The sequence below is a fragment of the Alosa pseudoharengus genome, unplaced genomic scaffold (genome assembly GCF_046254945.1).
Source record: "Alosa pseudoharengus isolate Yale_2024_CS ecotype anadromous, Long Island Sound unplaced genomic scaffold, YU_APseudo_1.1 YU_APseudo_1.1_scf_2, whole genome shotgun sequence".
NCBI classification, from domain to species: Eukaryota; Metazoa; Chordata; class Actinopteri; order Clupeiformes; family Clupeidae; genus Alosa; species Alosa pseudoharengus.
In genome coordinates, this window is record NW_027468663.1 from 33,538,254 (window position 1) to 33,557,024 (window position 18,771).

The 18,771-nt window shown below is 45.0% G+C and overlaps 1 protein-coding gene across 1 annotated transcript in view; it reads left to right on the top strand.

Moving 5' to 3' along the window:
- apbb2b (amyloid beta (A4) precursor protein-binding, family B, member 2b) overlaps positions 1-9,210 on the top strand; it is a 35,162-nt gene extending 25,952 nt beyond the window's left edge. The window contains exons 11-18 of the mRNA XM_076294700.1: positions 734-880; positions 1,304-1,431; positions 3,655-3,769; positions 4,650-4,734; positions 5,065-5,148; positions 5,542-5,654; positions 5,850-6,029; positions 6,216-9,210. Coding sequence (XP_076150815.1) covers positions 734-880; positions 1,304-1,431; positions 3,655-3,769; positions 4,650-4,734; positions 5,065-5,148; positions 5,542-5,654; positions 5,850-6,029; positions 6,216-6,386 — 1,023 coding nt within the window. The 3' untranslated portion in view covers positions 6,387-9,210. The remainder of the gene's footprint in view (positions 1-733; positions 881-1,303; positions 1,432-3,654; positions 3,770-4,649; positions 4,735-5,064; positions 5,149-5,541; positions 5,655-5,849; positions 6,030-6,215) is intronic.
- Positions 9,211-18,771: the final 9,561 nt, after the last annotated feature.

Here is an 18,771-nt window from a genome sequence, read left to right on the forward strand (position 1 = left end):
CACACAGGCACGCACGGACACACACACACACACACACGCACCCGCACACGCACACACACAGACACACACACACACACACACACACACACACACACAGGCACGCACGGACACGGACACACACACACACGCACACGCACACACACAGACACACACACACACACACACACACACACACAGGCATGCATGGACACACGCACACACCCACGCAATACACACACACACACACACAGCACGCACGGACACACACACACAGCACGCATGCGCACAGGCACGCACGGACACACACACACAGGCACACACGGACACACACACACAGGCACGCACGGACACACACACACACAGGCACACACACACAGGCACAGGCACAGGGGGCTCCTAAACTGTGCAAACACGGTCGTGTACCTATAAGGATAATGCATTGAATGCATGACCTCAGTTTTTTCGTAGCTCAGCTAAAGTGTAAGGCAACACATAAGCCTTGTCTACTGCTCACTCAGACCGGGGCTCAGGCAGACTCTACATAGAGTTGTGAAATCATGCTGTCTCATGATTTATCACTTGCACATTGATTTCGTTGCCAACTCTGGATTTAAAGTGCCACACTGTGGAGAGAAAAAGGAACTACATGAAATATACCGACTCAGAGAGAGAGAGAGAGAGGGGAGAATAGAATGAGAATGGTATTGGTAATGGTATTAATGGTAACAAATTGTGTGTGTGTGTGTGGTTTTAGTGTTTTGCGGTGCGATCCCTTGGATGGGTAGAAATGGCAGAGGAGGACCTGGCTCCAGGAAAAAGCAGCGTTGCTGTGAACAATTGCATCCGCCAGCTGTCCTACTGCAAGAATGACATCCGAGACACAGTGGGCATCTGGGGAGAGGTCTGTACACGACTTTTGAAGAAAAACTAATCAGTTATTTATACCAGATTTTCAGTTTTCTGTTGTTAAGTTTCTTTTAAAGATTCTTTTCAGTGAGATTCTTTTTACTGAGATAATGTATCAGTACTTTTTGTATTTATTTCCCTTTCAATTGGATTAAAATGTTAAATGTAGTAGCCTAATACAAAAGAATAGTGAGACGAACATTCTAAATGTATGTGTGTGTGTGTGTGTGTGTGTGTATGTATGTATGTATTTGTGTAGAGGAAGGATATGTACTTAGTGTATGGACTGTATGTATTTATTTGTGTAGGGGAACGATATGTACTTAGTGTGAGTACTGTATGTATGTATGTATTTGTGTAGGGGAACGATATGTACTTAGTGTGTGTACTGTATGTATGTACATATGTATTTGTGTAGGGGAAGGATATGTACTTGGCGTTGGAGAACAACCTGTTGAACCTAGTGGATCCAATGGACCGCAGCGTCCTGCACTCGCAGCCCATCGTCAGCATCCGTGTGTGGGGTGTGGGCCGCGACAACGGCAGGTGAGGAGACCGCTGACGGGAGAGGGGGAGGGAGGAAGGAGAGGAGTGGAGTGAAGAGGGGAGGAGAGGAGAGGAGAGGGGAAGAGGAGTGCAGAGCTTCTAACTCCCCAGTGTCCCTGCTACTCATGCTCCCATGTGATCAGATGTTGTTGGCTGATTGACCAGATATGTCTTACTGTCTCCTTCTTCCAACAAGATGAGCGTGGAGGTTGTCATTTTGAAATGGGGAGTAGTTTCTCATCCACTGCTAAAGTTGAGCCAGTAAAACATCATGAAAGGTCTTTATGAAAGGTCTTTATTTGTCTCTTAAGTGCCATGACCAAATCTCTTGTCAGTCTCAAGAATTTAATTTATTGAGCTTTTGTGTTGAATAAAAACACACGCACACGCACACAGAGGAGCCCTCACTGAGAGGTCAGAAGTAATGATTGTGGGAGGGGAATGTGTAAAGAGGACATGAATGAAAGATTGATAAAAAGCCCAGAGTGCTCCTGAAATTTTTATACCGTGCTGAGCCTCAGACAGTTGCAGCGGGTGATGCAGGAATGTGTGTGTGGGAGAGATGGGGGGGGGGGGTTCTAAGATAACAGTTGTGCAGGTGGCTATGAATCTGCAAGTGAAAGCACAGTTTTGTGTGTGTGTGTGCGCAGTTCTTGTTCAGCGCAGTATTGCAGTCTAACCAGCAGAGAGAGCTGCACACCATTTGTCACAGAGTCGCTGTGGGACTGAACCAAGTGTGTGTGTGTTTTTGTGTGTGTGATGCAGGGCACACCAACTCCCCCATATTTATATATCTCTCTCTCTCTCTCTCTCATTTGCTCTCCATCATTCCCTCAATCTTTCTTTGAGGGGGGGCAGCACAATTGGGTGCCAAGACCAAAGTAGAGTGTTTCAGTTAGAGGTTGCCGTAGTGACACAGAAGTGCAGGGGAAGGGAGGCAGGAGAAGAGGAGAGGAAGAAGGGCACAGAGCAGGGGAGGGGAGGGGAGGGGAGAGAAAGAAGAGCGCAGAGGAGAGGAGAGGAGAGAAGAGGGGTCTAATGAGGACGGACAGCAGGAGCGCAGAGCTTGTGTTGTGCTTCATGTGGGAATGGAGACGAGCTGCGTTAACATCATGCTAGTGCCTAGATGAAGGATTAATTCAAACACACACGTGCCTCTTTTGTGAGTGGGATGCCATTTTTCCTTCTCTTTCTTTCTTTGATTTCTCTCTCTTTCTCTTACTGGTGTAGAAGAGTGTATCGGTTGCAGCTGTGTATTGTATACTGTATGAGTTGGTGGTGTGTGAGAGAGGGAGATGGAGAGAGTGAGAGAGTGAATGGCAAAACAGTGTTTAACTATACTGCATTTCTGCTCTGTTTAGATAATAGTGGGAAGAGCTATTATTGGAGAGGCTAATTTAGGTCTTATGAAGCAGTGTGTGTGTGTATGTGTGTGTGTGTGTGTGTGTGTGTGTGTGTGTGTGTGTGTGTGTGTGGGTGGGTGTGGGTGTGTGTGTGCAGGGGTCATTTCAAGGTATTGCATTTTAGCTTAGTGTAGAAATACTCACAGTATTCTCACAGTGCTTTCAATGGAAAGTGTCTGTGTGTGTAAGTGTCTAAGTAAGTGTGTTTGTGTGTGTGTGTGTGTGTGTGTATGTGTATGTGTGAGATATGCTGTATGTCTCTAATCTTCTTTCTCTGTTCTACTGCTGTCATGGATTCAGAGAGAGGTAAAGCCATTATTCTTCCTCCTGTGCACTGCTGGTCTTTCTTCTTTGGCACTTCCTCCATCTGAATGTTTGACATGTCACTCGTCTCCCCAGGGCCCTTTTATGCGTGTCAAGGATGTATTGATTTATTTCAGTGTTCATTCAGTGTTAAAGGGCAGCTCGTTTGTCATCAAGGCTTTTGATCTCATTCACACACACACACACACACACACACACACACACACACACTCACACTCATGCACACACACACACACACACACACACACACACACACACACACACACACACACACACACACACACACACACACACACACACACACACACACACACACACACACACACTCAAATAAAATAATTGGTCAAACACCACACCCTCATCTGATCAGCCTTTATGCAGTTATAGCCTTATTCATTATATATGAGACTCTTTGTTTAGAATAACAGACATGTCATTTCAGCATCGGCCAAAAAAAAAGTCATGACATCTTAATTTTGTGTGTTTGCCTTCACAGGGATTTTGCGTATGTAGCACGAGACAAGGACACCCGTATTCTGAAATGTCATGTGTTCCGCTGTGACACACCTGCCAAAGCCATTGCCACCAGTCTACACGAGATCTGCTCCCGGGTAAGAGAGCTGCTGCCTCTGCTCCTCCCTCCCACTCTACTATGCCTCAGTCTTACTCCATGTTCACTCCTCTCTTGTGTTCCCTACTCCTGCCCTCACTCAGTTGACTCTGAGGGAGACACAGTTGTGTCGAAACGTTAGTCTGTTTGCACCAAAATAAAAGACTGCAAGTGATCAGTGTGCTCCAGCTCCCTTCCTTCAATTTAAAGCTTCTTGTCCTACTGAGAAGCACCTGACTGCACAGTTTCCAATGGATGATGCGTGGAATGCCCTACCTTAATTAGAATACCTCAGTGTTTACTCCATGTTTACTCCTCTTGTGTTCCCTACTCCTCCCTCCCACTCTACTCAGGTTTACTCCATGTTTACTCCTCTTGTGTTCCCTACTCCTGCCCCCACTCTCCAATCTGTCCCCTCATTCCCATGCCTTACGATTAGTCTGTAAGCACTGTTATGTGCATTTCAACTCATGTCTAAATGGTTTATGGGGGTCTGAGAAGGGAGACCAGTCAGAGTCTCAGAACTAGCTCCGATATCTAGGCAGGAGAGAGAAAGGGAAAGATCATGGCTGTCATCTGAGCCTGTGGGTCACTGTAGCTAATGTGCACAAACCCAGAGATTCAGTGGCACAAATATGATAGTTTCTGTGGCGTTACATCACCAAAGAATGCATGTTGGATGCCTGATCTAACCCTACTGCAGATTTCTTCTTTCCACTGGAGAGTCACAAATGCTAATTTAGTTTTCTTGCTGTTGGTGAACTTGTTAGAGATGAAAGAAACAATGCATATTTATAAGTACAAAAACCCCAACATCTCAACGTAAATAAAATGTGTGTGTGTGTGTGTGTGTGTGTGTGTGTGTGTGTGTGTGTGTATAGATCATGGCGGAGCGCAAGCTTGCAAAAGCAGCCGTGGGTGGAGCCCTGCATGAGCGACAGACAGGAATAGATCTCCCTCTTGCAGGTAAGCTACACCCAGAAAGTGTGAGTCTGAACTACACGTGTGTATGTCTGGATGTGTTATAACTGTTACTGCTATGTAACTACAGTAGCTAAGATCATCTCCATTTGTGACTAACAACAGAAGTTATTAAATTAACTCTTGTTAGACTTTGTGCTTAGCCCGTCATTTAAATTAGAATTACAATGACATTTCAATTTTTTTCCAAAAATGTGAAAAGACAATCATAGACATCTCTTTATTAATTGCGTCGCTTTTTTATTGTTTATTTCATTTACTATTCACTTGGACAGCACTGATGATTGATTTCTTTTTATCCATGTTTTTCTACAGCTGAGTTCCCCACTCCAAAGACTGAACTTGTGCAGAAGTTCCAGGTTCTGTATCTGGGGGTGATGCAAGTGGCCAGACCCATTGGTATGTGTGAGTACAGAAACCCTACATAACCCTTTACATTGACCGATTTCATTCTATACTACTGCGCCACCAATTGATATAGAAAGTTAGAGTGGCTGCGTCTCGCTTTGCAACCATTCCGATAGAAGAAATATATTTCTTGGCAGAAGAATGATTATCAATGAATAAATCATTCAATTTATAGTTTCTGTGCCTTTATTTTATGAAATCTTGCCAACTTTATGTAGTAACTGTTTTAGAAAACCAATAAGCCCTGCAAGGCTGTATGTTCCAGTGATTTTAGAACAGCTAAGGGGGGTTTAGGCACTTTTAGGTTGTAAAATCACTGGATCCTTATTGCTTAAACGCACTCGTCTGTTGTATTCACCATCGCTTGAAACCGCTCTCCTGCAGGTATGGACATTCTAAATGATGCCATAGACAGCCTGATGACAGCACCGCGTGACACCTGGAGCCCAGTCATGCTGAATGTAGCTGATGCCACTGTCACTGTCATTAAAGACAAGGCAAGACACTACTCACATGCTCTCTCAGACTTCATCCACCATCTGAGGTGTCATTCAACATCTCAAGCATGCCAATGCAAGCAGTAGCATACATTTAAAACCTAATTCAAGCGTGTGTTTTTGTAAGCAGCCCCCTATTTGTGCAGTGTGTGTGAGTGTGTGTCTCAGAGTTGTGCTGTGCTGTGTGTTTGTCAGGAGGATGAGGAGGTGCTGGTGGAGTGTCGTGTGCGCTTCCTCTCCTTCATGGGGGTTGGGCACGACGTCCACGCCTTCGCCTTCATCATGGACACGGGCAACCAGCACTTTGAGTGTCACGCATTCTGGTGTGAGCCCAACGCTGGGAGCGTGTCAGAGGCCGTGCAGGCAGCATGTATGGTGAGGAGAACACACTTAACACAACATCACCTTTACATCACAGCTATGTAAAAAAAGGGACACTTCATGTTGAAGTCTCTCAAAAGACAGTCTTCCCTATTTTCTGCATCTACCTGTCTCACTCTCCTTGTTCTCCCTGTCTCTCTGTCTGTCTGTCTCTCTCTGTCTGTCTGTCTGTGTGTCCAGCTGCGGTATCAGAAGTGTCTGGTGGCTCGTCCTCCGTCTCAGCGGCCGTGTGGAGCGGCGCCCCCTCCTGATTCGGTGTCGCGGCGCGTATCCACCAGCGTGAAGCGTGGCGTGCTCTCCCTCATCGACACGCTCAAGCAGAAGAGACCCCTGCAAGAGCAGCCCCAGTAAAATCCCCAACCCCCCCCCCCCCCCTCCACTGCCCATCTCCAGCCATGACCTTTAACCTCAACCTCTTAACCACTGACCCCGCCCCACAGACCTGCTCATCTGTACATATGTCAGACAAGAAGGAGCGAAAACAAAGACATGAGGAGACGAGGAGCAGAGTGCAGGGGAGTGGAAGGCTGTCCCCCAAAGTGACCCACTGGTGACCTGGCACCATCGTCTACCCATTACCTAGAACACACACAGTGAGGGTCAACTCTCACCTTCGGTCTAGTTGACCTCTCCTCCCCAACCCCACTCCTTGACCTCTCCTCCCCAACCCCACTCCTGACCCAACCCCGCCTCACCCTAAGGAACAGGCCTGTCTCTCTTTGAGACACGAGGGACAGATGGACAACGGACAGGTGGACCACATGGAAAACTCACACAGTCTAACATCCGCCTGCAGCCTCCCATAGACAACAACACACAAACATGCGCTGACAAATCTGAGTGTTTAATGTCAATCTCTGTGTCAACCGTACTAGTGACAGCACTGCATGAGTGGATGGGTGGTTAGGCAGGTTTTAATCCACACTACGCTTCAGTCCTGAACACAATGCATTTAAACAGACAATACAATACTCTTCAGCTATTTCTCTTTCTCTCTCTCTCTGTATCTGGTTGTGTCCCTCTCTCTTTCTCTCTCTCTGTATCTGGTTGTGTCCCTCTCTCTTTCTCTCTCTATCTCTCTGTATCTGGTTGTGTCTCTCTTTCTCTCTCCGTATCTGGTTGTGTCCCTCTCTCTTTCTCTCTCTTTCTCTTTCTCTCTCTCCGTATCTGGTTGTGTCCCTCTCTCTTTCTCTCTCTCTTTCTCTCTCTCCGTATCTGGTTGTGCCCCTCTCTCTTTCTCTCTCTCCGTATCTGGTTGTGCCCCTCTCTCTTTCTCTCTCTCTCTCTCCGTATCTGGTTGTGTCCCTCTCTCTTTCTCTCTCTCTCTCTCCGTATCTGGTTGTGCCCCTCTCTCTTTCTCTCTCTCTCTCTCCGTATCTGGTTGTGCCCCTCTCTCCCAGTGGTCCCTTCTGTTCTCTGTAGCACTCCTGCCCTCCTTCTCCCCTCTGACAGAGGGTTTATGTGAAAAAGCTGTGTGTGTGTGTGTGTGTGCGTGTGCGTGCGTGTGTGTACATAGCTATATATAAATATATATAAAACACTGCATTTGTTTACCCTATTATAAACTATTCATTTTGTTTGTTTGTTTGTTTATTTTCTTTTCTTTCATAACAAATCTTGTTTCCTGCAAAAGAAAGCCTTGCTTGTGGAACACTTAAACTCTGGCCAAAGTGTAAAATATCAGTGTATGTGTTGTAGATAAAACAAAAATGGACAGATGATCGATGTGAGAAGGAGATGAAGATTGTTGATATAATTTTATTTTGTGGTTATTATTAAGGCTAAAGTAGACAATGACTGAGCATCTATCTATGCATTCTTTGGATATGAGCATCACCTTGCCTTGCATGTCCCAGAGTCAGTAAAGAACAGAAGTGATATTTTATTTTATTTATTCTCTTTTATATGGGTTATATAAGCTGTTTTTGTTTTGTTTTTTTGGTTATGTTGAGCAGCCAAATCTTTTTAGGCTTTGACTCCTAAACTCGCCACCTCATACTTGTATCCATTCTAATGTGGACAAAGCAGAAATGGTGCATAAACTGGACAGGCTCAGCAGTAACCGATGCCACCACTCTGAATGGAACTGGGCTAAAAGCAGCCACTGAAGCCTGGTCCAAAGTCACTGATGGCCTCTTCCCACCGTTCTCTGTCTATGGGCCTCATGGGGAAGTGGACAGGAAGAACGAATGGCATCGGGAGGAGATTGACAGCATCGGTCTGTGAGCACATTGGCTCTGCTTTGTGAGGAGCCCAGTATTAGTGCTGTAATTGGAAGGTTTGCTGAAGTCATGACCTCTGCTCTCTAAGACAAGCAGCACGAAGGTGTCTGTCTGTCTGTGACTGCCTGTTTGAGAGAGCACAGGTTGTGGTTAAGGAGAAAGGAATGTAAGATTGCCTTCAATCCAGTTAAGTCCACTAATCGAGTTTAGTGTGATTCTGTGAAATTTCTTAATAAATCAAAAAAGAATGTGAGTCCGTGTAGAAAAAGAATCAAGTTAGTGGGATTCAGTCACAAAAGAACTAATTTAATGTGATACTTTAAGGTTCCTCAAAGATGCATTCCAAAACTTAAAGAAGGCTGAATGGATGCTTCTACTGAGTGTTTTGCCGTTTCTATAGATGTTCCTGTTTTAATTAGCTGGGTTTCTTGTGATTGACAACACTGCCAGGCGCTGGTGAATGAAAAGAGACGTGATTTTCAGCCCTCATGGTGAAAAGTTCTGCAATGCATCCTTAGGAGTCAGATCAATGTGAGCCTGTATTGATCCTAAATAATCAATTGAACACAATTTGTGTTTCATATTTGTTTTGTTTTTGTTTTTGTTTTTTTCTGCTGGGTTAACAAATCTCACTGCTATCACTCTATAGTGAACCGTGTTTCAACGGCAGAAGCCAGGGCAGCATCTGAATCAACAAACATGCCAATGTGAGAGTGAACTGTTGCTGGTAACTTTTCTGTGGAAATGTTCTGTTCTGAAGTGTCCTTTGGTTGCTGATTCACCAGTGAAAGTACTCCAACTGATTTAACCACACAAGGTGTTGAATGCTGTTTATGGGCGCACAGTTGTCCCACACACATGTACACAAACCAACATGGGCTTGTTCAGCTGGTCACTGATTTGTACACCATATAAATGTAACCTGTGCAAATAAAGAGCATATTCAAAACTAACATGGCACATTGTGGAGTTAATTGTGCTATGAAATACTAAAGAAACACAAAATGATTTAAAATCATCAATGCTATAGGTGTATGCGGTGAAGACAATGGGCCTCATTCACCAATATCTTCCTAAGACTTTTCTTAACTGTGTTCTTAAGAAGGTCCTAAACCTCAGAAGCGTTCGCAGTTTCTTTCTTATCATGCTGAATCCCATTTCTTCTTGAGTTGACAGGGTGTGCCAATTGTTCTTAATTAGCATAGATAAACCCCATTAGGCATAGGTCAATGCCACACACAAATTGAGGCTGAAGTACTAGCTTTCATTTCTACCGTATATTATACACTACATGAGCAAGACAATATGATTACTGTGACACATGCTTTGAAATGAAAGCACTGCTGCAGGAAATTGAACAGTAAATGAGTGAAAAAAAGTGAAAAATATCATAAATGATAAAATATATAGTTGTCATTTAAATTCTATTATATTTTACACCTGCAGATATGATGAAAATGCAATAACCATTTATTTTGCACAAACAAGTCAGTTCTCAAATGTGTGTAAGAATGTAAAAACTCTGTAAGTGGGTTTTAAAAACAAATTTCTTCGTAAGAATGGTTGGTGAATGAGGCCCAATGTCCTTAAATGTCCTTAAATCATTTCATGTCCTTAAAACGTTGCATTCCATATCAGTCACAGGCATGTTGCTATGTGGAACACGAGAACAGCTGAATGGATTGTGTGGTCTGCACAGATGTGCCAAGACGCTGGGTGTCAAAGCAAAGCCAGCTGTGACGGAGTGTTGAAAAATGAATCAATGCAATATGAGCTCAGCGGGCCTGGGGAGACTATGTGTTCCAGTGGACTGAGCTGGTTCTGCTGGAGATGGAGGAGTTGGAGTTGGAGAACTGAGAGGAGGAGGACATGAGGCGAGAGAGGGAGGGAGGGAAGCGAGTCTGACTCAGGCAGAGAGGGGGCAGGACCAGCTCCACCGGCCGCACAGCCTCCTGCCTACGACTGCTCGGTGTGGACCTCCCCTCTTTTCTGCCTATTTCACACGTGGCCTTCACCACACCATGTCTAGAAACAATCAGTTCCTTCTCTTGATCTGCCCTTTGCTCCTCTTGTCTGGACACAGACCCTCTCCTTCCTGCTGAGATCACTCCTCCTCTGGACTTTTTGGTATGGGGTGTGGAGGTAACCAGTTTGTTTCCTGGTGAGATGGTCTGTCTGAAGTTCAGCACATCAGGCACTGAAGTAAGCCGGTTCTTTGAGGAACGCACATCCTGTTTTGGGTTCCTGATTTGTTCCTGTAATTCATGACTGGATGTGACTTTGTCCTTCAGACATACTTCCTGGCCTGGTTTCATCACTTCCTGTTTAGAAGTAACCAGCTCCTTTCCAGACAAGAGTACTTCCTGTCCTGGCTTCAGTACCCCTTGCTTAGATGATAGTGCTCTGGGCCCTCTAGGTGCTCTGTGCTGGGCTGGGCCTTTGCTGCGTTTCCTGGTGTGCTTTTTGTGGCTGTGCTGGTGACGTGGTGCTTTGGAGTGCTGGTGCTTTCTCCGTGGTTTAGTGGTCTGCAGGACGTCCGAGGACAACACAACCACTCTGCCAGTGGTATCCCCACTGAGGGTGGCAGACGCTGGGCAGGGGGAGGGAGGAGAGGTGGGCTCAGCCAGCTCCACGGGCTCCAGGAGCACAGGGGGAAGAGACATGGGGGGGGCCTTCACGTGGTGCCGCCGCTTGTCCTTGCGGGTGGGCAGGGGTGCCACGAAACCTTCCAGCAGCCCTTTAGCCACAGCTCGGGCCAAAACATCCTGTGCTGACTCTACCTTAGAGGGGTCAGGCTAACACACGCATACACACACAATTTTAAAACACACTAACACCTCTATACATAACTATAATGTGTATGTTTAGAGAGATGCAGAAGTGTGTGTTGTCCAGTGAGATTAAGGCTTTAAGGCTTTGTATGTGTATGTGTGTGTGTGTGTGTGTGTGTGAGGGGAGGGGGGACAAAAATGGACTGTATGATGATAATGTGCTGAGACATAGATGTAAATTATTCACTCTCACCTCCACCTGCTACAACAGCAGAGCAGAGCAGCCACAGTGGTGCATATGCATGTTTGAGAGATACAGTGTTTGTGTGTGTGTGTGTGTGTGTGTGTGTGTGTGTGTGTGTGTGTGTGTGTGTGTGTGTGTGCTCTCACCTCTCTAGCGAGTACACATAGAAAGCAGCCGTTACTGAACTCAGATGGCTCCAGTCTGAGAGACGTCTGTTCTGACCCACAGCCCAAACCTGGAGGGATTAGCCTGGAGGTGGAACAGAGTGCAAAGATTACTATTAGGCAGATCACACAGCAAACCAACTCTTGCTGTCCATTTCTGCTAGATTTCACCTGATCAGTGATCTAATATGTGTGGATTGTGCTACTGTAGGACCCATAGACTGTATCTATGGTAGGACCAACATGAGGTGTGGTAAGGAGAGTTCATGCCTGGTGAATCTTGACTCAGTCAGATCTTTTATGGATGAGAGCACTCCTTATGCTGAAAATGAGGTCACTGCGTTTTATCTATGGAAATATACTACCTGACATGTATACAAGGGAGGAAACAATATCTGCAGTGGGATGCAACACACTGAACAACCACAGGACTACATAAATAATTCAGATTTCTCTGAGATAAAAATAGCACTACATTCCAGACTGTCAATGTATGTGTGTGTGTGTGTGTGTGTGTGTGTGTGTGTGTGTGTGTGTGTACCTGAATTGTATGAGTTTTGGGCGGGTTTCTGTTTTCTCCAGCACTCTCTGCACAAGAACTTCATTCTCCTCGGCCCTCTCTGAGCATGTGCAGTAAACCACTGCATGCACCTTGGGAACTGGTGTTCAAAAGACAGTCAGCTCCACACACGCACACACTCACACAAAAAACACACACACACACACAAACGCACACACACGCACACACACGCACTCACACAAAACACATCGTACTGCTACATCCACACAGGAGCTATTTTTATCAGGAAAGTAGGTCAGGGAACGAGTTCCACAAAAAGAAGTGGTCTGTGAATGTGTTGTGTTTATTTGTGTGGATGTCTGTGTAGCGAGGGGCTATCTGGTGTTCTCACGTTATACTTTTCAATTTAACAAAGTGCATAATATTACAGGTGCATAACACTCTATGTGGGAAATAGGAAGAGTGAACACAGACACACACGCACACACTCATGCTTTATGAGTTTACCAAGATTAAACAACAACCCCCTCTCAACTTAATATATCAACATTGTCAGGGACACTATCAGTAGTGTAGGGCTATCAGTAGTGAAGTCCACCTACTTACCTGTCAGAACAAGCCTCAACGGCACCATAACCTGATATCAGTTTATGGATGTGCATGTAAATTAAAGAGAAAGAGATAGAAAAAGAAAGGGAAAGAGGGAGAGAGGGAGACAGAAAGATAGAGAAAGATGGAGAGAAAAATAGAGAGAGAGAGAGAGGGTGATACTTACAACTGAGTGCATGGCTGAGGTCTCGTGTCTGTTTGCTGGTCAGTGTGTCCAACTTGCTCTGAGTCACTGCTCCTCGAGACAGACAGTGCAGCAGACTTCTATCTGGACACACATAAAGAAAGACCCATGGAAGATGGACCCCTATCTCTGGTGTTCATACACTATACACTGATTACACTGTCAAATAACAAGCCAGAGCAGCCAGTGATAAACATCTATAAAGGTCTTTTTGGACAACATGGCTACATCATTAAAATCTCTTAAGAATATGGATCACACAAGCATGAGTGTGCATAATAGACAGTCATTTGATACCTTGATATATTCATTATGTTCATACATGAATTTCTTATCCATTCTGTACATACTGGCATAATCAGGGGTGTAGTGGTAAAATAAGTAAACTATGAATTCTGTAATCACAGTAAGGTGGACTGCGCCATGCAGTATTAGATTTGTTTAAAAAGGCATTCAGAACATGTTTGATGATGGTGGAGTTTATTGTCCAATGTTTATACGAATACCAGTGGTATTAAATGGTTCCTAGAGTGTTGATGAGTGAACATATTGTGAATGTGGATAATACAGTGTGATTTTTTTTTTTATGTAAAAAGTTGCAATGGGTGAATAAACTTTTTTGAGAGGTGGATAAACTCTAATAAGAGGTGGATAAACTCTATTTCTGAAATGTCAGAGGTGGATAAACTGTGTTTATTTGCGTTTAGCCTCCACTACAGCCCTGGAATTAATGTGAACAAACTTCTGCCGTATTATTACTCAGTATTTCCTCTATCGTTTCATTATTAGATTTCTATTACAGTAATTGCCATATCAGGGTGTACCTATGAAATCTGGTGGTCTGTTCAAGGAATTCATGAAATATAGAAATATAAAAATATCAATAATAATAATAATGTGCCTGTGTGTGTGTGTGTGTGTGTGTGTGTGTGGTGGGTACCTCCGTTCTCAGTAATGATGTGCTCCACGGGGTTGCTGAGTGCTGAGGTGGAACACTGAGGCAGCAGCAGCACCACTCTCACCTTCTGCATCCGCACATCCCACTCATCCATCTCCACAAAGCTCTCACTCAGCAGCCTCACATCTACGCACGCACGCACGCACGCACGCACGCACACACAAAGAGTACATTTATTCATTTATCAAAAAATACTGTATGTGGGCATGTTCTGGTAGGGACAGGGACAGAAGGGAAGCCTTTATGTCTACGTATGTGAGGGGAAAAGAAGAGTGTGTGCTAGAGGGACAGAGAGAGAATGTGTAATACATATTGATTGTGTGAGAGAGGAGACGTGGCTAAATTGGCTGCCTCTGCGTCCACACTCTGGCCACACCATATCCCTCAAGGCCCCTGTGATTTGCACAGCGGCAGACCCTGGGTGGACAGAGACCACATATCACCCTGTCTGCACTGGCATACAGATCAATATGGGCTGTGGGACAACATGAAGGGGAGGGCGGTGGCAGCCGGGTGCCCGAGAGTGGACTGATAACAGAATTCCAGGATACATGCAAAATGCATTAAGATTGGCATGCATGGAAAAGGACTCAGGTCCACGGGTGATGTCATGCTGAGCAACTTCCCAAATGGGATAAGAAAGAGGAGAGAGAGAGAAACTGAAACATGAACGAGAGAATGGGAGGCTTACTTTTACATCCCATAATGGACATGAGCCTCTGCAGCTCCTTCCTCTGACTGCTGTTGGGGGGCACCCCACACACAAGAACTCTGGCTGAACGGGCATTGGCCAGGACGGCTATATGAGCCACGGTGAGTGCCGAGAAGGACCCCACCATTAGCACCTCACTATCCCCCTCCAACAAGGGACACACGGCCCATGCTGCCAGACTCCGAGACTTACCCTATACACACAGGCAGAAATGAGCAGGCCAGCCACAGTGCTCCAACTCTGAGACTGAGTGATGGCATCCTGTGTTCATGTCTACAGTGTGAGCTGATGTGCGGTACCTGTATGTTGAGAATACACTCTCTGCTAAGCAGAGAGTTCACCAGCTGGGCTTTGGTGTGTAAGGGGAACACCAGCACATCGGAGCAGTGTACATCCCTCCAGAACAACAAACCAGGACCATAGGTAGGCGACTCCACCTCGGAGAAACCCACAGCTTGTAGCTGCTCACACACTTCCTCAATGCTACAGTGGCACAGACACAACAAACAAAGGAAATGATGGCTTTTGGACAAATATGCATTCATGAGAGCTACAGTGATTATGGAAATATATTCCTAGACAGCCATCAATGCTTGTGTAAATTTTTGAATGAACAACAAGAAAAAATGCATGACACAAAGAATGGATATACTGTAGTATAAACAATATAATAAATGTGATAATGCTAGAAGTGTAATCGAGTGCTGGTGTTGAATCCGTCTGCACCTGCTCTTAAGTGTGTTAACCCATGCGTGGACTGGTAGTGTGTGTGCTCTTTCGTCTTTAATTTTCACTCTGTCAGGCAGGGTATCAGCTATGGTCAGCAGGTTTCCTTTAATCCTGAGACGGGCAAGGGAGGCCGCCAGCTTCGTCTTAAATCTTAGGCCACACAGACACATACGCAAACAAATAGAGAGAAAGAGAGAGATTTATTGATGTGTGTGAAGCATGAACATTCAACTGCAGAACTGACTATAGGCTTTAGATTCACACAGTTTTACATATACCATTAACACACACACACACACACACACACACACAGGAAGAACTTTGTTTCTGCTAAAAAATGCATTAAATGAAAAGCAGACCACAGCATATTTGAAGTAATTGCTGCGGATTGTCACTGTCTGAGCGCTACTTTGTAAAAACAGTAAAAGTTTAAAAAAATCTCACACACCTGAGAAGACAAGCTTCTACCTGCTTGACCTCCCCCATGGGGTCCTCCTTGTCTGCTCTGATAGGTTCTCTGGGCAGGAACTTCCTGTCCATGAGGTCAAACAACATGACCATGACCAAACCCATTAGATCATCTGGCTGTATGTAAACACACACACACACACACACGCACACACACACACAAACACACACACACACACACACACAAACACACACACACACACACAGAGCATGTATTATCAGCACTATTACACCTCACATCGTTGCCTCATATTATGGTTACAGAAAACCTTACAGAAAACATTACATATTATTGTATTTAGGCTTAATCAATAATAATAATTTAAAAACGCGTGTGAATGTGTGCTTTTAGGTAAATGTGTATATATATAATATGTGTATATGACAAACATTAATCTCACCAGAGTCTGAGAACGACACAAGCAGCTGTCAATTATGACATTCTCCAGAAGCTCTTGATCTGTGGAGTATGGCAAAGTGCACGGATTACATACTGCAGTACTCATTACGGCAGCACGCTCAATTAGTGGAGCTTTGCAACTAGTGATTCAAACAGCAAAATGTAGTCTGCCTTTCCTAGACTATATAATCTACCAGCTACCAACTAGTAGTGGTTCAGGGTTTAGCCACCATACAGGCACCAAGTCTCTAGGACAGTAGTTGGAGGCCACAGGGCCGACTTGCCCATGTTGTGATAAGGAGACTGAGCACCAGTCAGCTATTCTACTGTAACTACAACACAGACCAAGTGACCCATGTGGATATTGAATAATGATGGCTTGCAGGTTTTTCCAGTCAAAAGAGTATATTGAACAATTCTATCTTCATGGGAAGGATCAAACACATTGTATGTATGAGAGAAAAATAGTCTTGTCTTGTTTGTCAATAGCATCTGCATGCCGCCAGATTTTGTTCAGAAAAAAGCGCACAGTCTTCATGACGTTTTCACCATGGCAACCCTAGAATCAGAACACTAGCAAGACTCTACTTTGACAAAATTCTGCTTGATGGTCTGGTTGTTTGATACACACAATACAAACTCCTCAAAAGCTGAATTATTAGGCTAAATTCTTAAATGCTTATTTCTAAAGTTAAACCTAATGTTTTTTTGAGTGATCACTGTTTGTTTTTCTCTCTCTTGTTACATGCAGGTGTTCGCTAGTCCCTACTTCGAGAGGGAGTGTAAGCACCTCCTGGTCCAGCTGAAGAGGCATGTGGCTGGGACCAAAGCTGCTGGAGTGAAAGAAACTCCACCTGTGGCTGATGAGAGCTCTAGAGAGAGAGCTCTCTTAAGGCCCTTGTCTGTGAGGTCAGTGTAGCCCTACCCCAGGTTGCCCCGATCCCAGGGATGACCTACTTCAACCCTAGCCTTGGCCTGTCCATTCTGTTGGCCACTTTGTTCACCCCAGGCATCCTTCAGTTGCTACCTTAGAAGCTCCATCGACTTCCTCCAGCAGCATTAGTGGTTCAGCCTCTTGAGTCTCAATTGAAGACCATAAATATAACATGGAAGCTCAGTTAGCTTTCCATCTTTCAGTTTAATTCTCTCCCCATATTTTATCTTCTACATCTTTCTTCTCTGTCCTCCTCTGCTCCATGGCTTTATTATTGAAGGACAGACAGAGACGGAATGATTATGTTCTCGGCCAGATGGTAAGCATAACTCATAATATTCTAGGTTTCTTCAACACATTCATAGAATTAGAATTTGTTGATGCATCAGCAAGCTGCTTCTTAGGCAGTTTCCATGGTGGGGATTTCATGACAAAATCCTCCACCAGTCCAGTGTTAAGAATGAGGTAAAAGCTAGAAAAGTAAGCACTCACTCACACTTGAGACTGTTGAACGCCAGCTTGTAGGCCTGGTGCTGCTCCTGGGCTGAGCTGGCTGGGGGTGAGCAGGGTGGACTCTCACTCTTCTGTCCATACCGTACGAGTCCTAAGCCACCTGGCTTCTCGTCGCGTGCGTGGTCAAATATGGCTGCCGCATGGACGTAAACGCGATCTGCGACAGCACCCCATTGGCTGAGAGCATCTGGGCTGCACTGCTCCCACCCTGACGGAGAAGACTGCTGTTCAGGGTCAGGAGTTGACTGTGCCTCAGCAGCAGGCATGGTGGAGTCTGTATGGTGGGAGTTGGTGGAGCTGGAGACGGTAGGCAGAGTGAGTTCTAGGGTGTATGAGGAGGTAGAGCCCATGTTTGTGGCACTTGGGCTTACATCCTGTGTCACACCTGAGGGCATGGTAAGAGAGGATGCGGTTTGTGAGGGTGTCAGAGAGTATGTAGTGTGTGATGTGTGTGCTGTGGAATTTGAAGGTGCTTTTACATGAGACTTCTTTGCGTGTGAGAGTGTAGTATGGGTGGGGTCTGTAGCATTTGGGGTGACCTTTGGGCGGCTCTGAACAGCCACTGTTAGTCTCTTGCTCTTTGCTTTGGCAGGTGTTTTTACTTTGTTCTTCACCATCATTTCCCCAAATCCTACAAAAGAGGCAGAGTGGAGGACAAGATAAACACAGGTGCACTCCAACATAGTCTTTCTCAGGTCCTCAGATTTTTCTTTCATCAAACATGTCACACTATCAGAGTGACACAATGACTGTGAACTAACAGGAATACATTAATATGCCAATAAGTCTTTGTCTCTGTTTTTTTTAGGTACAAGATCTCATATAATGACGTAAGCGTTTCAAGCACTGGATACAGATCAGGCTCTTTAAGTAAGACGCGTAGGTGAAACCGAACCCTAGAGAGGGATCCGAAGATCGTTCATCTGAGACCACACCTGTAACCTGGCTCGTGCTTCTCGAAGCATGGTGATTGTGAAGACGCGCGCCACACACCCATCATATTTCCCTGACCAGTTCCCTGATCTTAAATAAATAATACTCCATCCTCCGCTGGCGAGCCAGACTGCCATCAGTGATCCATAGGTGGGCATACCAGGCTAATAAGATACATTTTTGCACCAGGTGGATAAAATAACTGACCAACTTGGGATGCATTGAATTATTTGTGTAATTTGTTCGCAGATCACTTATTGCAAATAAGATAGACCTAGCATCGGCAATATGTCGAAATGTAGCATAAGTAGGCTATTGTTAAGGATTGATGATAGACTACCACAAGTAAAACAGGGTTTTAAGTACGCAAAACAA